The sequence below is a fragment of the Motacilla alba genome, chromosome 26 (genome assembly GCF_015832195.1).
Source record: "Motacilla alba alba isolate MOTALB_02 chromosome 26, Motacilla_alba_V1.0_pri, whole genome shotgun sequence".
NCBI classification, from domain to species: domain Eukaryota; kingdom Metazoa; phylum Chordata; class Aves; order Passeriformes; family Motacillidae; genus Motacilla; species Motacilla alba.
In genome coordinates this window covers 496,801-520,344 of record NC_052041.1, presented here as the reverse complement: position 1 = coordinate 520,344, position 23,544 = coordinate 496,801, and the positions used below count along the sequence as shown (strand labels likewise).

The 23,544-nt window shown below is 51.3% G+C and overlaps 1 protein-coding gene across 1 annotated transcript in view; it reads right to left on the bottom strand.

Moving 5' to 3' along the window:
• The window catches only part of PKP1 (plakophilin 1), a 47,408-nt gene extending 24,396 nt beyond the window's left edge, over nucleotides 1-23,012 (bottom strand). Inside the window, exons 1-3 of the mRNA XM_038162776.1 lie at nucleotides 22,664-23,012; nucleotides 14,919-15,019; nucleotides 3,757-4,178 (exon numbers count right to left, since the gene is read on the bottom strand). Coding sequence (XP_038018704.1) covers nucleotides 3,757-4,178; nucleotides 14,919-15,019; nucleotides 22,664-22,865 — 725 coding nt within the window. The 5' untranslated portion in view covers nucleotides 22,866-23,012. The remainder of the gene's footprint in view (nucleotides 1-3,756; nucleotides 4,179-14,918; nucleotides 15,020-22,663) is intronic.
• Nucleotides 23,013-23,544: the final 532 nt, after the last annotated feature.

Below are 23,544 nucleotides of genomic sequence, written 5' to 3'. Positions count from 1 at the left end.
CTCCTGAACACCAAGAAAATTCCTCCACTTTTACCAGGCTCCAGAGAGCTGCATTTTGGCAAAACGTGAGTCCTGCTCATTGAGAGCAGCCTTTGGGCAGGAGCCACTGGAACACCCTGAACAGCCCAGGCCAGAGATGCTGAGCTTGGAAATGTTGATCCAGATATGACATAATGATTACCAAGGCTCAAGTCTCTGAGTGAAGAGAAGTATGTCTGGAATCCCAGAATCACTGAGGTTGGAAAAGAGCTCTAAGACCATCGGGTCCACCTGTGGCCAATCCTCACCTTGTCACACAGCCCAGAGCACTCAGTGCCACATCCAAGGTGTTCCTTGGGCACCTCTAGTGATGGGCATTCCTCCACTTCCCTGGGCAGCTCCATCCAATGTTAAACAACACTTTCAGTGAAGAAATTTTTTATGGAAGAAATGGAACAGACATGAGAAGGTCCCTCTCTGCTCACTGAGGCAGGATCATGACAACAGAGCTGGTGGAGAAGAATAAACTGCGTGAGGAGTTTTAAATAGTGTTCAACCTCCCTATCTGGCAAACAGTGCAGAACTCAGATTTCATCACCAGGACCAACAGCATGGGGTGAGTAAACCCTGTGTCATGATTTACTTCATAAGGGAATCATAGAATGGCTTTTCCTGACAAACAGTTCAGTGTTACACTGCTCAGCAGGCAGTTGGAAGAAAGGGGCTTTGGTCAGAGCTGCTGCTGTAAGAGGGAGGACTCTGAGGGATATCAGTCATCAGAGACAGCTCTTCCCTGTCTCATTCATGTCAAAGCCAGTTCAATAAATGGCAGCAATCACATAATCAAGAAGAGTGGAAATTAAATAACTTTGTCAGCAAATGCAGAGGGACTGCTCAGCACAGTTTGACAGTTATTGCACACTCAGAATTTTGATACCTGCACACTGCTCCTGCCACCTCAGTGACCCATTTTTCCTCTCACATCATCCAGGGAGACCAGATCCACAGCAGAGGATGACTGAGAAGCACCACTCTGGAGCCAGTCCATGGGTATTACAGAGTTTTGTATCACAGACAGACCCAGTGGAGCACAGGTCCCACTGCAATCCCTCTCACAACAATGGAAATCTCCCCATGGATCACCTCAGAAAACATGGAAAACATCCAGCCCTCCCCTAGCTCTTGCAGGCTGTTGGCAAACCTGCGACAAGACATCCAACAGATCCCAAAACAGGAGATCTGCAGCACAAAAACTGAACACAGTATTATCCATGGCACAAGGGCACAAATTGCACCTGGAGAATGACCAGAATGGAAGGACAGAGCCCCAAACTGGGAACTGGCAGCAGCTGTGACCCAGCTGAGCCCTGTCCCTGCATGTGGAGGTTGATAATGGGGTACCTACAAGCAAAGCTCTCTTTACTCATCATCGGGGGTGCCAAGGGAAGACTGAAATCTCTAGGTGGAGAATCCTCCAGACAAAACAGCCCTACATAGCAAGGAGAGCCCAGACATGTTCGTGACTCACCTCAGAAGCCCCTTCCCAACAAGAGCACAGTGAGAGCAAGGCCAACAGTGCCCTGCAAGACACTTCTGAGGGCTAAGAGTCATCCAAAAGAGTAATTTTTCCAAAAAGGACAACTTTGTATGTCGCCAAAGCTTTAAGGACAGTTGCTCTCAACCTCCTCCCCTCTGAGCAGAACTCCTGTACCAGGTGCCCCCTGCACCAGCCCAGCTCTGCAGAGCTTCAGGCAGAGCAGGGGCTGTGCCACAGCCACATCAGATTCACCCAGGGGACACAGCCCCAGCTGAGCCCACAACTCAAAGCCCAACTTGGAGCCCAACTTGGAGCCTGAGGTTCCCACAGCAGAACCAGTTCTGCCAGATGAGCCGTGCCCCAAGCCAGGAGTGTGTAAATGGAGCCACTCCCTAACCAAGGGCAACCAGAGCTGGAGAGGATCCCTCTCAAAACAGCAGCCCTTCGCTCAGAAAATGCCATCATTCTCCAAGTGACCTTTTCAAAGCCATGTCCAAGCCCCTGAGCATGGCTTTGGTCAGAGCCTGCCAGGACTAATTGCTCCAAAGCTGTGTCCTCCCTAGGAGTAGGCAGCTGCAGCCCTGAGTTCAGGCATTCTGCCATCCTCCCCACTACACTTTTCTGCTCTTCAGTGAGAAATTCCCTAGAACAGATCACTTCCAGTTTGTGCAACATCTCTGGATCCTGTTCCAGAGGATTTACAGAGCTGCTGACACCAGCAAGCCAAGGCCACCAGTGCTCTGGGCGGGCCAGGGCTAATTTGGCATGTGTCAAACATGGAGTAACTGGGCACATGGGCAGCCAAGGGCTCACGATAACATTCTAATGGGGCAGTGATGTTTCTTGGCATCCATGCTCTGGGAAATACCCTCCCGCTCAATCCCAAAGGAGGGAGGCTTAGCCAGAGTAACCTGGGACATTCAGATGCGGAAAAGGGCACAGTCTGGCTAATGCTGCTGAAAGGGAAGGGGATTTTCTCAGTATCTCCATCATTCTTTGGGGCAACAACTCAACAGTTTCAAACCTTTGCTGGGAGTTCTGACAAGGTCTATGAACCCTGATAAACAGTCACACACATCCTGCAGTGGGAAATTTCTCCTTGGGACCAGGGACCACCAGGAATGAGTTTAGGAGCTTTCACTGTTTGTGTGACAAAATTCCCCCTCTGTCAGGGAGTTGTGAGAGCTTCTGGGCTGGTGCACAGCAAGTCCTGCGTGATGGTGATGCAGCACAGGAAGTGCAGTAGCCCTGGGAACTCTTGTGGAAGCTGTAACCCCTCCTTCTCCAGCTTTCACTGCAATGTTTTGCAGTTCAAAACATGCAAACCATGGTCTTCCAAGACTGTGGTTTGTGCAGGCCAAGTCTCTCCCAAGACTGCAACAGAACATGGTTGGTTCTCCAGAGCTGGAGGTAGCACAGGACATTGGAGCAGCGTTCAGTCACCACCCAAACCAGGTGATTGTCAGTGGAAACTCTGCTGCATTCATAGGTACATCCTTGGGAGGGTCTGAGCTCACTGCTGTGTTTTACAACCCCTGTGCTTGTAGGCAACATCTACAAGAAGGGATCCGATGCTCAAACATGATGGACCATCCTCCACCCTTATATATTTCCTATCCCAAATGGGACTGGATGCTCTGGACAGGAAAGAATTGAACAGCTTCCACTGGCTCCTCTTTCCTGGTTAGTCAGATTATTCCAATTAGAATATTTATTTCAATTTATGACTCAGTTTTTTTCTGGAACCAAAATCAAACCTTTTGGGCAAATGAAGCAGCAGCTGGGTGGAGAGAAGAGAGGGAAACACCACTGCTTAGCAGGCTCTCAGCTCTGCTCTGAGTCAGACCCTCAGGAACTGACTCCTTCCAAGACAGGTTCTTTTGGGTAAGTTTTCTGCCAGGCTGAAGCAGCAGGACAGCCAGGAGAGACACCCTGACTGCACACCAGGCCTTCTGCTCTTCACCTCCCCATCCTCGTATCATTGTGGGTTAATGTCACCACAGACACTGAGGGATTGTGTTGCCCAATATCACAGAGCTACAGCAGAGATATCTGCACTGAGCCAGTCCTATCAGTTCCCCTCCACAGCCCAGGAAATTAAATAAAGCCCTTAAGAGTGACTCATCTGACCCACTTTGCTGCAGGATTTGCTGGTGAGAGCTCTCCAGCAGCTCAGGTGCCCGGCTCTGGTGGACAGAGCTCCCAGCACTGCCCACACTCCCTCAGGGTCAGACACTTACTTGGAGCTGGACTGGGCCTGTCCATAGACCCCGTCCTGCCTGCAGCTCATCACGGGCTGGGCATAGACCACGTCGGGCTTGTTGCTCGAGGGGCAGGACAGGGCCCGCGCTGGAACTTTTTTACTGGTCCTGCTGGTTCCCTGCTGGGTGCTGCAGCTGCTGTAGATGCTCTGGCGGTTGAGGGTGGCCTTGTGCTCGGCCCGGCCGCCGCCGTGGGCCTTGCGCAGGGTGCCGCGGGGTGGCTCGCAGTAGAGGTCGGGCTCGCTGCGGCTGCTCTTGATGTTCTGAACGAAGCAGTAGTCGCTGCCGGCCCGGGGGCTGCACAGGGCCTTGCCGTGGGCCCGGCTGGCCCAGCCCTCCATCTGGCTGTAGGAGCTGTAGCGCCGGCTCTCCACATCCCGCTTCAGCGTCCCGTTGTAGAGCTGCCAAACGGCAAACACAGCGTTAGAGCTGAGCTGAGTTCAGCGCCACCGGGCCCATCTGCCCATCACTGCTTTTTTGTGCCCAAAACTGATGGGAGGATATCTAACCTGCAGCCCTCACAAAGGAGCCAAACCCCACCTGGGTATCAGGGACACTGAGGGATCAGGATGTCGGATCCAGGAGCTTTAAAGTAGAACTGAAAGCTGAAATGTGACTCTGGCAACAGAGAAAGTGCTTTATTCCCAACACACAGGGTCTAACCCACCCTGTAACCACAGGAGCTCACTGCATCTCTCTCACCATCATGGAGCTTGATGCCCCATTATGACCTTCCAGCAGTCCCTGCTCTTATTTTTAATTTCCTTATGCTCTTTTCTTCCCCTCCCATCTATTAGTTCCTTAGAAAGGGAGTAAAGGGAGTGAAAAATGAGTAAGAAGGGATTCTTGAATCTTGTTTCTTGTGCCAAGAAACAAGTGGAGACAATGAATATCTGCTTACGAATTACAAGGTGTGTAGTATCTGCTCAGATAATGGGATGCTCTGGGAACAATGGGGAATATGCAATAAAAACTGAGATGACTAAGACAGGAAGTAAAGAAGAAAGGATAAAAGATGGTAAAATAAACCATCTACAATTAGCAAAACAAAAAGATGGCTTTAGCTGCCCTGCTGTCAGTTCAAAATGCCTTCACCACTTCATCAGAAGTCCTCCAGATTTGCATCAAGTTTGCCACACCAGGATTGTATTCAATCTTCTTCTGCAATGTTAAACCTTTGGGATGTCAGTGCTGGCTTGTGGGAGCCTGCAGGGTTATGTCCAAATGCGAGACAACTCATTCAGGTGTGTACTCCAGAAAGGAAATTTAACTGTTTTAGGGCTGTTTGCCCCATGACACTGAGTCTGTGCTCTGCATCCCCTCAGCAGTCTGGCAAGGAGATCTCCAAGACATATAGCAAACAGGGATAAAAAGAACTAAGGAATAAAACTGCCTTCCCCATCTCTCTTTGATTATCCTGGGAAAGCTCATCCATGGTCTCCTGTTGGATCAAAGTGGTTTTTTCTCATCCAACTCTAAGCAGTGGCACTTTGGGTGCTGCTTTCTGCAAAGGCCACCCAAGGGTCCCTTTGGCTGGGAGAGAAAAGTCAACACTGGCTCCTCCTAATAGTTTCCTTGGAACTGTGAAAAGCCTGTGCCTGGTGTAATAGTTCATGTCACTGAAAAAAAATTTCCATATTTCCTAACCTAGAAACATGTGATGGAGAAATGGGAATCCTCTGCCGGCTCACACTGAGTCCCTCAGCTCTGCCCTAACTCCATCCCAGCCCCAGCACACTCAGCATCATTCCTGCCTCCAACACTCCGCAGAATTGTCATTATGTTAATTAATGAAGCTAAATATTTCCATTAACAAACTGGTCTTCAGGAATGCAGGGAATCCTCTTGGCTGTGTCCCAGAGAGCTGCAGAGGTAACGGCTGAAGCCCTTCCCAAGGGGCTCCCTGACACCACCTGGGTGGGACTAAACCCTTTAGTCCAGCTCTGCTGATGCCCGGATCACTGTTATTTGAGTAGTTTTCAGACTTTCAGATGTGCATCTAAACAGGTGAATTGCTGTAAGGGAACAAAAGGGGAGCAGCTTCTCTCTGTGCCTTCTCCAGAGCACAGAGAACAAACCTGGCGCTGAGTGGGGTAGGGGCAGACTTGGAGCCTCCTGCAGAGCTCCCGGGGTTTGGAAGGACAGGTTGCAGGTGAAAAGAAGAGCCAGGGTGAGGCACATCACAGTAGAATGTGATGAGTCTTGGGGGCTCTCTGGCAGTGGGACAAGCCCTCTGCTGCCCAGGATAAAATCCAGGATGGCCACATACACAGGCTCTCTCCATCCCAGGTTTGCTTGGGATGCAGCACACACACAGCAACAGCAAAGTGACCTTCCATGAAGTCATGATCTACCATATATGTCCTTCTGAGGTGATATCATCCTCATTTCAATTTATTTTCCTGGGTTCAGAAACCCTGGAGACAGTGAGGGATGGACGGGGCTGCAGCGGGAAGGTGCAGGGTGGACTTTGTGCTCAGTGGAGCTGCTGGCAGCAGCCGCAGGACAGAGAGCAGCTTGTCAGATGTGAGCCCTGCTGGTTTTCTTTATGAGTCAGTTTAAGCTGGGATTATTCTGTAGGGCTGTCAGAAGCTTGGCAGAGCTGCAGAGCCCGTGGGCATCTGCTGAAACCGACTCAGGAAGCCTGGAAGAGGAACTCGTTGTTTATCTAAAGCTGGGATTTGCTCTGCGGTGCACTCACTGAGGGGAGGGGGGAGTCTCTGTTTACTGAGACAGAATCATGGCTTCTCGATTTCCTGCTGGGTTTTGGAGTGGCCGTAGCACTGTCCTCCTCCTTGGCAGCCCTGAGACGGGTGAAGCTGTTTGCAAAGACACCTTTCTGCAACACTGGAGCCCTGGACTGCAAGTCCGAGCAGGTCCCGGCAGGGCGGGGGAGCCTTTTGCAAACTCATGGGAAAATCGTTCCCGTGTGATGTGAAGCTCATTACCAAAGGCAGTCCAGGACTTTTATTGCTGATTCTACCAGATGCTTGGCTGAGCCCATTTTAATCTCTTTCAAGTGGCACGGACCTAATTGGTATCTTAGAATTCCTTTTTGCAGCAGAAGCCTGATCCAACGGCTCCAGATTGATGAGGATTCTCCTGCCAGCTCCAATGGACCTCAGACCTTGAGCCTATGAATCCCTGCATGACCAGGGCTGACCTGACCTCTTCCTATTCCTGGCAAAGCTTCCCCCCACTAAAACCTAAATCCCTGTGTTGGATGCTGATCCAGCTAAGTCAGGGACTGTCACTTCTAGCACTGGAGCAAATGTGGACAAGGGAATGGAATTCCCTGCAGCCATCAGTGAGACAGGATGCCCAGCAAGGAAGAAGGGAAGCATTCTTTGTCTGGAGAGATGCCATCTCTGAGGGGGAAGGTGTCACACAATCTGTGGTTTAAAGAGCCACCTTACAACAGCTCCCAACTTCTGCTGATGCCACTCTGGGTGCAGGGAGCTCTCCCTGTGCAGAAGAGCAGCAGTGAAAGGAAAGAATCAATCTCTGGCTTTCAGACCTCAGCAGTGCCCAGATTTCCTAATGCCATGAATTGCATCTGCCCACTGCCCATGGGTGTGTGCATGATGTGCCATCCATACCTCTGCCCTTTAGGAGTGTGGGGAAATGCTGGGAAAGACCAGGAAGTCCCTCACGGTGGGGTGGAGACAGAAGGCAGTGATTCCCTCTGCACTGCAGGATCTGGGAAGCATTTTGAAGGGCTCAGGCTGCCACTGAGGCTTCTCCCCACAGGAGCTGAGAAGTTGGGACAGCTTGGAAGATGTCTTCTTCCATCACACAACTCCCTGGATTGCCAAGGAGCAGCCTAGAAAATCATCCACATCCTGGGCTCATCCCTCAGTGTGGGCTGCAGGGAGGGAGAGGATTCTCCCATTTACTCTGCTCTTGTGACACCCCACTTGGAATACTCTGCACAGTTCTGGTTCTCTGATCATGAGGACATGGAACTGTTGGAGCAAGTCCAGAGGAAGCCACCAAGCTGATAAGGGGACTGGAGCAATTCCCCAGCGGAGACAGGCTGGGACAGCTGGGAATGTTCAGCCTGAAAAAAAGAAGGTTGTGTGGAAACCTCACAGCACCTTCCAGGATCTGAAGGGGCTACAGGGAAGATAGAGAGGGATCTTTCATCAGTAACTGGAGTGACAAGACAAGGGGAATGGCTTCAAACTGCCAGAGGGCAGCGTTAGATGGGATTTTGGGGAGAAATTTTTTCCTCTGGAGGTGGGGAGGTCCTGTCACAGGTTGCCCAGAGAAGCTGTGGCTGCCTCTGGATCCCTGGAAGTGCCCAAGGCCAGGCTGGATAGGGCTTGGAGCAACCTGGGATACTGGAAGATGTCTCTGCCTATGGCAGGGGGAGGAATAAGATGATCTCTAGGGTCCCTTCCAACCCAAACCCTTCTGCAACCCTATGATCCCACGATTCTGATTCCAGCCATTCCATCAGGGCCTGGTAGTCCCCTGTGGCTTTAGGATGCAGGAGGATGCTCAGGTGCAGCCAGGCCACCTGACATTCTGAACTTCAGCAAGAACTTCTCCTCCCCACTGTGAAATGAGTGTGTCTGCGTGAGGCCAGGCCTTAGGAGCTGTTCATTCAGTCAGACAGGGAAGGCAGGAAGGAAGGAAAGGCACTGGAGATGAGCACTGGCGGCACTGCTGCTCCTGTCAGGCCCAGGGAGGAAGTGCTCCCTGGCAGCAGCACAGACCTGCCTTTAAATTAATGAGCATTTGTGGATCTCCAGTTCTCAGCCTGCAGTATGTGCTTGGAACAAAAACTGGAATATCCAACACATGAGACAGGTAAATAAACATCTTTAACCTCTTATTTCAACTGGAATAAAAGTGGTTCTAGAGAGAAAGTCAAAATGGCATTTTCCCAGCCATCAGCCATGAGTCCTTTTTCAGTTTTTTCTTCCATAAACCCTTTTGCTTGGCAGGAAAAGTCTCTGTCCTCCCTCTAGTTTCCAGAGAAGCAGAAGCACGGAGCAAGGTGCATCAGCCCAGGAATGGCACTTGGATCCAGCTCTGCCTTCCCATGTCAGAGCCCTCCCCGAGAACTGGGTGGTTCTGATTCTGCATCTGAGGACGCCATCAGTTCATTACCTGCCTGGATTTTTTTCCCTTGCAATTTGTTTGTTTCTAGAGCTGCAGACAGAGAAGTGAGGGCTCCGTATAAACACGTCAGGAGCAGGTTTCTCCCAGGCTGGAGGGCAAAGCACAGGAGATGCAACCTGAGCAGGTCCCACCCTGAGTGCTGGGTGGGGAGAGCTCCTCACGCTCCTTGCGAAACCCTCTGAGTGCTGCTCCCTCCATGGCAGGGAGAAAAATTGCAAAACCAGCAAATACATTGTTTACCTATTTCTGAAATGCTTCTTCCCACCTCTCCCAGGAGCTGCCTTTCCCTATGAATTTTTGTCTCTTTTTTCTCATTCAGCTGAGATTTAGGTCTTGCTGGTTCCGTTTGTTCTGGCCGAGGAAGGCAGTGTACAACTTGCTGTTCCAAAGCCTAAAGCCTCATGCAAACCTCCCAGAGACACCAGGCTCTGACCAAGCAATGATGTGCAGTGACTCTAAATCTTTGTTTTCTCTAGCAAGATTATCCAAACCACTCTCTTTTGTGGTTCTTTTAAGCTTGGATGCATTGTCACAACAAACAACAAATTTTGACCTGAAATCCTGATGGAACAAAGCTCCCACTGACAATGAGAGGTTTTGTCCGAAGAGGCAAAGGCAGGCAGGAACAACAGTGACCACCTCTTGTTCAGGTAATGCTCTTCAGAGAGAAAGCTCTGACACTTCATCCCACAGAGGATTTTTGGTTAAAAATATTCCTGCAGTCTCTGGTGCAGAGGGATCACCGGTGTATGTTTCTCATTAGTGCCATAACGGATGTAATTACTACAGATAACTGCTTTAATCCAGCACCACCAGACCAGCCAAATATTCCTTGGTCTGGGAGCATGGCTGCTCCTAGAGCCATTGTTAAAGTAACACCTGGGCACCCCTGGAGGAGAGACACTGAGGGGCTGGAGCTTGTCCAGGTAAGGGAACAGAGCTGCGGAAGGGTCTGGAGCACCAGGAAGGGCTGAGGGAGCTGGGAAAGGCGCTCAGCCTGGAGAAAAGAAGGCTTGGGGGGGACCTTGTGGCTCTGCACAACTCCCTGACAGAAGGGGGTAGCCTGGGGGGGTTGGGCTCTGGTCCCAGGGAACAGGTACAGGACAGGAGGAAATGGCATCAAGTTGTGCCAGGGGAATTTCAGGTTGGACATCAGGAGGAGTTTCTTCATGGAAATGGTTGTTAAACATTGGAATGGTCAGCCCAGGGCAGCGGTGTGGTCACTGTCCCTGGAGGTGTTCAAGAAATGACTGGACCCTGCACTCAGTGGTGATGGGTCAAAGATTGGACTCGATCTTAGAGGTCTTGTCCAACCTCAGTGATCCTGTGATTCTGTGAAAGCCCCAGAGCAGCTCTGTGGGGATAAGGATCTGCTGGAGACAGGACACATCTGAGATTCCCTCCCCAGCACATCCAGGGGGTGTTTTCCTTCGCTGGGGGCAGTGCTGGGGGGACACACTGGACACATCATGTGGGGGATTTCCTTCTTGTGGAAGCAGCAGCATGGAGAGCCAGGTGGGCTCTGTACCTTGTCCTGGTGCTGCCTCATCCTGGTCATGCTGCAGGACCTGGGAATGCCCCGACTCCCTGTCAGTGATGGACCTGCCAACCCAGCAGAGCCAGGCAAGAGTTGGGTGGGAACTGAGCCTCAGAAGTCTTTGCTGGTGGAACCCCACGTGCTGCCCTCCATGTGTTTAGGATTTGGTTGTGCCTCTCCAAAGCTGTACCTGCAGTTGGGGTGAGCACCAAGGTCCCTGCAACCCATGGATCACCTGACTGTGGCTGTTGCTTTGCAACACTGCTGGAGAGACTCCATTTTTTGGGGTGAACTGAGCTGTCAGAGACAAGGGTGTGGCTCATGCTGAGGCTTCTGCCATGACTGCAGCGCTCTAGGTGCCCAGTCTAGCTTCCTTCATTCTCCCCCGGGTTTGTCTGTGTAAATGGTGGTCACCACTGACCCTCCTGTGGGACCTGAAGTGTTGCTCACACCAGGACACAGTTCCTGAGGCTGGAGGGCTTTGGCAACTGCTGGACACTCACAGCTCACAGTGGCAATAGGGTGACAAATATCTCTAAGGCTCCACAGCACCTGGGTTGAGGTATCACCCTGACACAGAGGGGTTTGCAGTCACGGATCCCCCCGTTACTGCATCCCAGTGTGGTATCCGAGCAGAGGAATTCCTAAAGGAATTCTCATCCTTGAGAGCTGTGCCAGCCCCTGACACATGAGCTAAGGAAATGCTGCAGCCAGGAGCAAACCCACTGTCCTCCAAGTGCCTCCTGGAGAGGCCCCACTGGCTCAGTGTTCCTTGCACTGGCAGTGAGAAGGTGCTCACTGGGGACAGCAATGCTGTAAATGAGGCAGCCCACAAGGGGAATTAACAGAAAAGAATGTAATTTGTAATAATGGGTGAATCGGAGAGTTTAATCCAAAGTGTCAGAAACAAAGAATTACGGAATCATCAAATTAGAAAAGCCCTCAAAGATTAAAGAGTTCAATCATTAACCCAACACTGCCACATTCACCCTGAACCATGTCCTCAAGAGCCACATCCACAAGCTGTTGAATGCTACTAGGGCTGGGGACTCCACCACTGCTCTGGGCAGCCCGTTCCAAACTGACTGATCCAGAAAGAGCTCTTCCTCCAGATCCATCATTTCTCTTACTCTAATATTTGAATATCAGTCTCACAAGATTGGGAAGAAAACACAAAAGTGAAAAGTTTGACATTTCCAGAAAGACACAAAACATGACAAAAGGAGGAAGTCAGGGATATCAGCTTTTAAGAGCTGTGGATGGGACAGGACACCTTTAGTGTCACCATCTGAGGCAGTGCCTTAGATCAGGGCACTTCAAGAGCAGTGTCTCAGGTGCAGGTGCTGTGGAGCAGCACCCTGGAAATGGATTTCCTGCTGCACCTTTTTAACTCCAGGGGGACTGGGAGTCAGTCATTCCCTCAGTACTACACTGGGTCACTTCCCTGAAGTATCTGCCTGTGCACCTCAAAGGACTTTGCCACTTTTCAGACACATTCACCAGCTCCAGCTGGAAATAAGTCCAGCAATTTTGCCTTCAAAAATAGATTTGCTTTATCTTTGTTTTCACATCTTACAACCCAGGAATTACAAACAGGAAACATTTTTTAGGAAGCCCAGAGCCTGCACAGACTTCAAACAGGTCTGTGACAAAAGCTGAAGTTATCCCAAGCTGGAGGCTAGTGGCGGATGTGTGGAACCTTTAATACTGTCTGGAAAAGGCAGAATGGAGGAGGCTGCTCAGTGTGGTTGGGGAGTCTGGTGTCTGTTGAGCTCCTTAAGCACATTTAAGCTTGAGGTTATGTGTTCCAAAGTGCCAGTGGCCCCTGGGACTGCTTGCCTCTGACTGCAGTCATCTCCCTGTGCGCTCATCTCCCTGCTCCATCCAGCTCCAGTGGCAGGAGATAGGGATCCAGGGGGGCTGATTCATCCTGACCTGACAGATCTCCCAGGTGGAGGAGATGAATCACTGCCCCTACTTCTGCCTTTGTTGGCCAGGGGAGGAGTCAGACAACTTGTCAGGACTAAATGGCTGATTCTCAGATAGACTCAGGTAAGACAAAGTTTACTGTGAATCCTTTTAGCTGAGGTAACCCAGATCCTGAAGACCTTTATCAAAAATATTTAGAATTAAAGACTTGCATGACACCTAAATTTGGAGAAAGACCTTTCCTCCTCAGTAAGTGCAGAGGAGTCTCAGAGAACAGACAGAGCTGCCTAAGTCCCCAGTGAGCCTGAAGGGACTGAACTGTTGCGTCCACAGGACTCTGGTGTCTAATGGAGGTCCTGAACTTCATCACCTTCATCACCACCTTCCAGCTGTTCCCCAGAAACACCAACACTGCTGACTGAAACTCCCAGCAGCCAGTGGCATGCCCACCTACCCAGCATTTGTCCAGCTGCCATAATGATTGGGAACAAGATCAGGAACTAACAACAGGAAACAATAACCCTCACACCAGCAGCAGGAGCTGCAGCAGCACCTTACCAGCATGAGCAGAGCCAGGCCTTGGCTTCCTCCCTCTTTAACAAAAAAACCCATCTACAAACCCTTAGAATGGCTGAAACAGAGCAATTTTGCTTGGACAAAGCACAACAAACTCTATTCAGGAATCACAATAGGCAAACAGCAACATATCATCAAAACAAAACGTCCCAGTTGTTTGAGTTGTGAAGCTCGGATGCTCCAGCTCTGCCTTGGGAACTGCCTCAGTTGCATTTTTCTAGTGGCCACAAAAACTCTGCCTGTTTACCATGGCTGGACCCTCTGCAGGGCTCCACCACTGTCTTAGGGATAGAGACAGGACACATGGATGGATGGACCGGCGCTCTGACCCATTATAGAATCCCAGAATCCCAGAATGGTTTGGGCTGGAAGGGCACACAAAGCCCATCTCATTCCACTCACTTTCCACCAGCCCAGGCTGCTCCAAGCCCTGTCCAACCTGACCTTGGACACTTCCAGGCAGGGGGCAGCCACAGCTTCTCTGGGCAACCTGTGCCAGGGCCTCATCTCTCTATCACAGGGAAGAATTTCTTCCATCCCTCTCAGGGAAGAAAATCCCATCTAACATTGCCCTCTGGCAGTTTGAAGCCATTCCCCTTGTCCTGTCACTCCATCCCTTGAAATACTCTCTCTTCATCTTTCCTGCAGCTCCTTCAGGTACTGCAAGGCCACAGTACGGTCACCCCAAAGCTTCTTTTCTCCAAGCTGAACAATCCCAAATCTCCCACTGTTTCCTCACAGCAGAATTCCCCATCCCCTCAATCCACTTGGTGCCTCCTCCGAACAAACTTTTCCCATCTGGAGGCAGGAGTCCCCTAGCTGGGATTTAACCAGCACAGGAAAGTACACTGGAATGGGCCAAGAGACAGGCTGGAAATAAACATTTCAAAGACACCCCAGTGCTCCCAGTTTTCCTACTGAACACCCAGTGATACAAACTCATCAAGTGACACCCCTGCCTTGAAGCCATCATGCTACAACAAGGCCATGAGGAAAGACCCAGGTAAATCCTTCTGAAGCTGAGGAATGCTGGTGCTCTGAACAAACAGAGGATCTGGCAGCCACCAGGAAAAGCTGCAGCCCTGTCTGTGTGCTTGGAGCCACCAAAACCTTTCCTGGTTCAAGCCTTTGATGGCTGACACGGAGCTGCTTTACAGTCCCAGGGTGGTTGAAAGGAGTCCTTTGCTTTTCTCATATTCAAATCCCAGATCTGTGAATTGCTCCTTTCTACTTTAGAGCTGATGAAAAGCAGGGAACAGCAGAACACAGGCCTGATATGGAGGGGCAACATGAGCACTAGTTGTCCCAGTGGACTGTGGAGTGGTTTGGAGCTATTCCCTGTGTACCTGGGGTCTGTCACCAAGGAGCAGGAGCTCTGTGGGATGTCCAGACTCACACTGCACAAAGACAGGTACCATCTCACCTGTGCTTTTTCTGGAAATCTGCAATATTTTTTTTTAATCACTGTGGAAGAACTGGACCCACTTTTTTTGCAAGCACAGAGAATATCAGGGAAAGGGCTGCAGTAGCACTGAGGTTGGGAACAGCAGCACAGCAGTTCTAATGCAAATCCCCCGATCCACATTCCCCAGCCACATTCATGTCATTCACAGCCATGTTTTGGTGCACAGGAACAAAGATGGGAACTCCTGGATGTGCTCCAGACTCAAACTGAGCTGTGATAGTCTGAACCCAACCCTGATCCCTCAGGCAACTTCCAAACTCTTGTGCCATTGAATATCAACCTACAAATCCAAACTAATCTTGTTTACTCTAAAATCCCCACATAAAACAGCTGTGGGGCCCTCGGTCCTCCTCCTCCACTGCACTGAATCCCTTTCTAGGAGAGCCAGGATCCCCTTCAGGCGAGTTTCTGAAGCACTGTGACCTCCCTACATGACTTTGAGATGTTCTTCCTGTCCAGGGGACCTCAGACCATGCCACAATCCCAGATCAAGGAGTGTCTTACCGGGTATCCCCAGCTGCTGTTCCCTGTCTGGGTTTTGGTGTAGTAGCTGCCCCGGGATGTCCCGTAGCCATAACCATCAGCTAAACCATCGTACATGGAACCTGCAAATGGAAAAGGCATGGTCAGCATGAGAAAGCATTCCTAGGAGAAAGCATTCCCAGGAGAAAGAATTTCCAGCAGGTCCCTTTCAGAGCACAAAGCTTTTTTTAACAGCAAGATTAGTTACGGAAAAGTGATGGTTATAAATCTTAACAGGAACATAGGGAATACAGGCAGCAAGGGGAGTACCTGTCACCGCTGGGAACTCCAGCCCTCACACCACACACCCCCTAGACCTCCCCAAGGTTTGCAGCACAAAACACCAAGTGCCATAAAACCTAAAGCAAATAAGCAGAAAGGGTCAGAGATGGGGACAGTGTCTGACATCATGGAATCACAGAATCCCAGAATGGTTTGGGTTGGACCTTAAAGCTCACCCAGGTCCACACTTGCCACGGCAGGGACACTTTCCAGTATCCCAGGCTGCTGCAAGCTCCTTCCAACCTGGCCTTGGGCACTCCGAGGCATGGGGCAGCCACAGCTTCTTTAGGCAACCTGGGCCAGGGCCTCACCACCCTCACAGGGAGGAATTCTTTTCCAATATCCCATCTAACTCTTCCCTCTGACAGTGGGAAGCCATTTCCCCTTGTTCTGTCCCTTCAGGCCTTGTAAATAATCTCTCTCCATGTTTTCTGTCAGCTCCTTCAGGTACTGGAAGGCCACAATTAGGTCACCCCAAAGCTTCTCTTCTCTAAGGCTGAACAATCCCAGTTCTCTCAGCCTTTCCTCACAGGCAAGGAGCTCCTTTCCTCAACTTGATGGCCTCCTGGCTGTAGCATGAAAGGAACCTGATGATATTTTGTGCTACATGTCCCAGAATGTCTGGCCATAGAAGACTTGTAGTAAATACAATTTCTCTCTCTGAAGGCAAAACCCACCCATGACCCTTTCACCAGTCCACTCCATGTCTGAATCCTACCAATCCCATCAGCACGAGCAGCCTGAGAAAGGCTTGCTAAAATCAATCAATGGTCACTAACAAACAGCATGGATAAAGGATGATCCAGTCTATTTAACACCTGGGGATATAAAACAGTCAAATACGACACAACCTGGTTGCACTCTTTTAATTCCAGCCTAAAAGATCACTTACTGTGTCTATACTTTCTTTTCCTGAAAATGTATAGAGCTCCATCATTACTTTTGGGATGCTAGAGGAATAAATGAGACTGGATCTCAGATATGTTTTTTAAAGATACAAGTATCTTGGATCAGGAGGAACCCATCAGCCATTTTTCCCATTTCTCAGTGCTTTAACCAGAGTTTGGATTTACCTACCCCTGCCCTTCCAAGAGCTCTCCCAGCAGTCTGTGGCACTGCAACCTTTGGATCCCTCCTAAAATATTTTACTCAATGCCACGTTCATCACTACAAGACAAATGAAGTGAATCATTCTCTTTCCACAATGGAATTCCCTTAAGCCCCTCTGGATGGTCCAAAGGAGTTTAGGGTGATTTCAGTTTCATTTTCAGAAGTGCTCAATAATTGTGGCATCCCAGGTCCCGTTATGAGGAAGTGCAAACCCTACACTTCAATTAACTTCCAGAGGAAGCTCTGAATGTCTAACAAAGTACAAAATCAGGACTTACCTGTCCTAACTTATGCACCTAAACTGGTGGGTAATGTCAGAAATATCCTAATCTCTGTGATTGTTTGATAAGACTCATCTCTGAGATAAACTGGATAAGCTCGACCACAAAGGCCCTGGAGCCACTCAGGTCTCCTCCAGCCACTGATGCTTGGAATAAACCTTATTTATTGCCCTGCCTGAGGCACCCAGAACCTGTTATGGTGATTTGGTTTGTGGCTAAAAATTCTTGCATTTTCTCAGGAAGATGATTCCTGTGGATGTGGTGTAAATAATGAGATTTGCTTTCTATTGTCAGCAGGACTGCACCTAGAGAACATCCCTGGATGGAGAACAGGCAACAGCCAGCTTGGCTCCCAGCCCTGCCCCTGTGCAGGAATCCATAGGAGCTCCTTTTCTGTAGTCTGGAGACTCGGTGGGCACTGCTCCTCACCCAGATCTCCCCAGCCCCAAGTGCCTCAAGCACATAAAGCTGCACAGAACTTGCAGATAAGACAAGGAAGTGGCCATGGAAATGCAACAGGAGATTCAGTCATGTCCTTCACCTTGTGCTCCCTCTCCACCCTGGGATTTCCTTTCAACTCCACGTCAGGACATCAGTGTTGGGCCTCAGCAGCAGCAAGGCAGTGCTGGAAGTGGTGAGTTCGGGCCAGGTAATTCCCCAGGACACAGAGTTATCTGATAACCATAATTCTGAGTATGAAGGTAAAGCCATTCCATTATAATTTCCTGGGAATTCCTTCTTCAAATCAGCCTCTTGTTCTCTGTAAAAATTCTATAACTGTAGGTGTGAGCAGCTGGAGCATTTTCCTGAGTGAGCAGCTGTAAAAAGGGGTTCTGTGCCTGACTTACAGGTCCCTCTGACCAGTCTTGCCTGGGGACCACACTTTTCCTTTCAGGATCTGTTCCTGCCATGCACTCCAGACTTTGGGGTTAGAGCAAGGAGATACCCAAATTAAGCCAGTTTAGGCACATCTGTAACTTTCTTCAATAAATTCATTGCTTCATGGCCAAATTCAGGAGATCAGGCAGTTGGTTCAAGTTTATGTTCTCCAGCAGGGAAGGGTTGCCTTCACCTCCCAGAACTTGTACATAAGAGCTTATAAACACAGAATTACACAGAACCTCAAACATTCAAGGCATGTTGAAGTCACCCTGCTGGTTGGAGAATATGTTTCTCCTGCCACCATTCAACTGGGATTTATTGCTTGGAGAGCTCAGTCTTGAGGCCAGGAAGAACCTGGGGATTTTCTGGTGGAGGTGGCTGAAGAAAACCTGATCTTTGCGCAGGTTTTGGACACTCCTCTGCTTGGTTCATCTTGACAGCCAACTTGACAGCCACTATCCCCAGCCCCCAGGAACAGGAAGGAGATCCTTCTTTTCAAACACCTCAAGAGTAAAGACCACACAGCCTGGTCACAGGTCCTTGGAATTTGGGATAAACCCAGGCAATCACAAAAGACCATTTGTGCCAGGGTGGGAATGCTCTTAGTAGCAGATGCCCCTCTCATGCTTTTTTCTGGCTATGTCCACAGGTCTGTGTCCCAGCTGCTGTTACCCAAGCAGCTGTTTAGGTCCCTGAAGGGCCCATGTGCACTTGGGGCAAACACACAGAGTCAGTAACACAGAACCACGGAATCACAGAACCACTGAGGCTGGAAAAGTCCTCTAAGATCAGAGTCCAGCCATTTCCCCAGCACTGCCACGTTAACCACTAACCCATGTCCAAAGTGCCACATCCACACATCTTTTGAACATTCCCAGGGATGGTGACCCCACCACTGCCCAGGGCCTGACCATCCTTTCTATGAAACACTTTTTCCCCAAATACAACCTGAACCTCCCCTGGAGCAGCCTGAGGCCGTTTCCTCTCCTCCTGTCCCTGTTCCCTGGGAGCAGAGCCCAACCCCCCCCCCCCTTCCCCCCCTTCCCCCCTGGCTGTCCCCTCCTGTCAGGGAGTTGTGCAGAGCCAGAAGGTCCCCCCTGAGCCCTCTTTTCTCCAGGCTGAGCCCCTTTCCCAGCTCCCTCAGCTTTTCCTCATGACACAGCACCCTCAACAGCTGGGACAGATCTGGAAAGATGTGGCAGAACCACACAAATGAGGTGCAGCCTCTCACTGACCATGTGGGCAGAAAACAACCCTGAAGGCTGCTGAGATTTCCCCCTCCCCAAATTAGCATTCCCCCATGACATCTCCTTTAAAATTAGACATTTTAAAATCTCTTTTATCTTCAGTGGGACAAGTCACAAAGGTAAAATTCAATTACAGCAGATAAGAAGTGCAAGACCTTGCAGTGCATCTCTGTGAGCCCCCACTACACTGCTCCCACTGTCCTCATCCCCTTCTCCATCCCTGTTATCCATTATAGCAGAGCAAACTGAGGCTGCCATCAAACCCAGTGTAGCTGTTCTTGATGAGTTATTTCCTTTCCTCAAGGGCAGCTCTCCTCTCTAGCAGATGGCCCTGCTGGCAGGAGGAGAGCTGTGTTCCATTTTCCCAAAGCCAGCCGGACACACAGAGCCAATGTGGAGATTGTGGAAAAGGATGTCTGTTAATAAATATTAATCTGTGGCAGGGAAAGGCAAGACAAGAACCAGTCACCGGCAGTGCAGGCTAGGCAAGTTAAATCATAAACTATGCACGGCTTTAAACAATAAGGATGATTAAACATAGGAAAAACACAGGGAGAGCAGAGGCCTGTGGGAGGCACAAAGCAAAGCCTGGGTGCCTTCTAGAAGAAAAGTGTCAGTGAAATCCCAGACATGGAGATTCCTGCAGGAATGACAAAACTCCAGTTCTGCCTTCTGGCCTATGAGCTAATGGCGAAATTTTTTTGTATCCCAATAATTTAAGATTTGTGGAAGAGTGGAACCTCTCACTGAATCGTCTCACGCTGGGGGAAGTTAGAGAAGTCTTCAAAAGGCTTTTTATCCCCCAAATCTCATCTTCCCTTCACATCAGAGTCCTGATCCCCACCAAAGCTAGATGGGGTCCCATCAGACCTTGGTGAAATTACTCTCCTCTTAGCCACAGCTAGCACAGAAACTCCTCAAACCCAGCTCAGCCACAGGACAGTTGGATCTGACACCCCATGGATGTGTCTCCTCAGTGACAAATCACTGGCAGAACTTTCCTTTAGCCAGAGGACTTTGCAGAGCAGAGCTGATAGCTACAAGGAGCTGGTTCAGCTTGGCCTTGGCCTAGCCTTTTCCTCTGCCATGCTACTGAATTAATTTTCCCTGGAAATGTGCATTACTCACAAATTCAGGGGGACCCATCTAATTTGGTATTGCCATGGGAAGAAGGACAGATAAGACCCAACCCCCAAGGAGGACAGATCCCACAGAGCCCACATATCCCAGATTCCAAAGCCACCCGTGGGAACAGCTGTAGATGCTGTGCTGAGCCAATCCCCACTGGATTCAGGAGTATTCTGCTGGCAGCAGTTTTCTGCTCACTGTCCCATCCCAGTGCACACCAGTTTGGGCCCACATTGGCCACCTTGCCCTGGGGGACACCAGATCTCCAAAGCGGCCACAGCACCTTGACCTGCTGGACTCCAAATCACCAACTCATTTACGGTTCCATCAATCACTGGGATAGTGAGGGAGTGTGTGCTCCCCCCTAAAGGAACTCCAGTGGTGGGACACAACACTCCCACCCTGCTGTGTGCGTGAGGGTTCCATGTCCATGTTCTCCATCCTACACACACCAGGACACGGTTCCTGTAGGTGGGGGAAACTCTGGGCCCTGCTCCAGCCCCAGCTCAAACCACAGCTCCAAACACAGCAACAAACCTGGATGTGGCCCAACAGCTGCCCAGCCCCACTCTGGGACTGTCTGGGAGCAGAGGAAACAAAGCACTCAGGCACTTGTCAGGGGGCTTTGGGAATTCCCCAGCTTGTGCTGCCTCTGAGAAACATCTCTGAGAAATCCCAGGGGATGCAGGGAGTTGAAGCTGGATGAGGGTTTGGGCAGGCAGAATCCATGCTTAACAGACCCACATAGCCTCTTTGTAGAAAAAACTAATCTTCCTCATCAGGGCTGCCCACTTGATCTTTGGGCAAGAGCAGTAAAACCCAACACCTGAAAGCTGAGCCTGACCCACTCCAACACTAACCAGGAGACAGCCCTGGGAACAAACAGCAACTTCTCACCCTTCTGGGATTCCATCCAGGAATGCACTGGGATGAATCAGCCCCCAGAACCTTTGCTGGCCAACCACCCCCGGGGGGAACGAGGGGAAGGGGGGCCTGGGCCCTGTACTTGGAGGCAACTCCTGGGAGTGCGATGTGACTCAGCTTTCCTGGGACACAGAAACCAAAGCTGCACATCTCCACGCAATTCCCATCCCCAGACATTCCCCAAACTGTCTGGAGGAGGGGTTTAGCTTGTTGAGCAGAAACTGGCAATTTGAGAATGTGCTATTTTTTTTTTCCTTTCCCAGAGGTTTCACCTGGGCTCCTCTCCAAGCTGGATAATCCCCCTCTGCCTCCCTTCCTTCCTGCCTCTGGATCCCTCTGCCCACTTCCCTCTCCATCCAGAGCCCCTCAGCTCAGCCTGCTTTTTTTATTTTGTCAGGTCTGTCACTGTAACACCTTAAGCAATAAACCCTCTGGAGGTGGGGGGAGATTCCCATCTTCCACTTTGGTGGCAGAGGAAAGCTCTCCTTGCCCCGGCCCCCCCTCACCTGTTGGAGTCTGTGTCGACAAAAACAGAAGAAGCAGGGATTTGTTCCTGGCAGAGCCCATTGCTCTGGAGATGCACCATTTCCTCTGTTCCAGCAACTGCAATTCCCAGAGCAGGGATGGCTCCCAAGGAAGCACCACCTCCACACTCCCCCCAGCAGCCTACAGCCATCCAGCTTCTCTTGCTAATCCAGCCCCAAACATGTCTCTGGACCATGGCAGCTCATCAGCACAGGATTCAGTCTCACAATGCAGTTTGGAAGAGCTGCTGGACAAGGCACAGCTCCCAAAGGAGGTACTGGGGCCTGGCCCAGCTCACCCAGGAACCCCCTCCATGCTGCTCACTCCAGACTCAGCTGAATGCTCAGTCCCAGCTCCAGCACCCCAATGGCCCCAAAGCCTCGGGATTTCCTCTCCCTTGTGGCCTCAGCCAGGCCAGAGCTCTGTGGCTGCTGGAAAAAGCACCTCCAAGAGCCAGGAGGTTTTGCACAGAGGTTGTCACAACCCTCTGGGTTTGCAGCTTCCAGCTGGGAAATGCTGGGCTTTACCTCCAGATTAGCTTTCTCCAGACACAAGGATGGCAGAGAGAACCATTTGCCAAGCCTTGATCCAAAGAGGAGGGGGTTCCAGTGGGACACCTGACTGCAGGACTCAGCTGATTGTTTCTGTGGCACATACTCAGCGCACAGAGGTGGAGCGGCCGCCTGGACCCCAACACAGGCAAAGCGGAGGGGGCTGTGAAACACCCCCACCAACCAATATCAGGGACACTTATCCCAACACATCTCCTTCCTACCACTCCCATCGGGGTCCCAGAGACTCCACACTTCTCCGCCTGCAAATGGGAGATGTGTTGGGAGTTCCAGAGGTGAATCCTGAGCTGAGGTTTGTGTCCCATGTGTGGGCACAGCCTCCTGCTCTGCACCTACCCAGCGCTCAGGAACAGCAAAGCCCCAGTCCACAGCAGGGTGGAGGAGGAGCACTGTCAGCTTTGCCATCCACGGGAGGGGGTGGCGGGGAATTCCAGCCACGGGGGCACTTGCAGAGGAAGGATTTGCAAAACCGGACAGCTACTCCAGCTTTAGAGCCAGGGAAAAATTGGTTATAGCGCACACTGGAATGTCCAAGTGCCTCAGGGATGTGGAGCAGAGCAGCACTCCACGGGATCAGTTCCAGCCAGGAAGGAGTTGATGCTTCCAGCTCTGTGCCTTGTCCTAAACCCTTCCATCCAGTGCAGGAGATCTTGGCACCACCTGCCTGAGGTGAGCCAGGAGAGAAGCAAAGCAATCTGTCCCCACTCCACAAACCCCACCAAAGCACCCCGAGCACCAGCCCTGCCCCGGAGGGCTCCCTCGCCGCGGGACTTTACCTCGGTTTGAGTGGCCCACGCTTGACGACACCGACGACTTTTGCTTCTGCCTCTTGACCGTCATCATCACCTGCTCCTGTACGCGCTGCTTGCCCGTGCCCTTGGTTTTCAGCTTGTGGTCCGAGGGCAGGGCCAGCGTGGAGCTGGCCTGGTCCTGGAAGCACTCGTAGGCCAGCGCCGTTTTCAGCGGGGAGTGGAGCATGGCTGGAGGCCGCGGGCACGGGGCTGCACTTGGCTCGCACGGACAACACGGGGCCACCGAACACCGTCTGTGCTGGGCTTAGTCCCCCGAACCCCTCCTTGCCATACGTCCCCTGGCCCAGGGTGTCTCAGGGCTGCTGCTCGCAGCTCGGCTCCCCGGCGTGTGAGCAGTCACACCCTCTGCCAGACTGGATATACAGCCCTGCCCGCACACACCCACGCCTCCCCGCCAGCCCCGGCACCCCCGAGCCGCTGCGGGGCCTGCCCGGCCCCGAGCCTGCCCCCAGCCCCTGCCCAGCCCCCGGGCCGGCCACGGCGGTGCTGGTGAGCGGGGTGGGGGGCTCGAGGGCCCGGCATGGGCACTGAGAGGGCTCTGGGTAGGAAACAGTGCTCCCCGGGGGCTGGAGCATCTCCCTCACGGCTCCTCTTGGGTTCCAGTATTTCCCTCAGTCCCAACTGCATCAGCCCCAGGTCTCAGTGCCGAGGTGGCCCTGCCTGCAGGAGCAACGCTGCCCACAGTGCCCGTTCAGATCCGAACTCTGCAAGCGCTGGTTGCAAATCCACCCCTCCAAGCCCAGGAATGTGGAATTCCTGCAGAACACCAGCTCCAGGGGTCAGAGAGGGTCCTGATGAGGTCCCCTGGAGACTCAGGGACATCCTCCCCGAGGGTGTCCCACTTG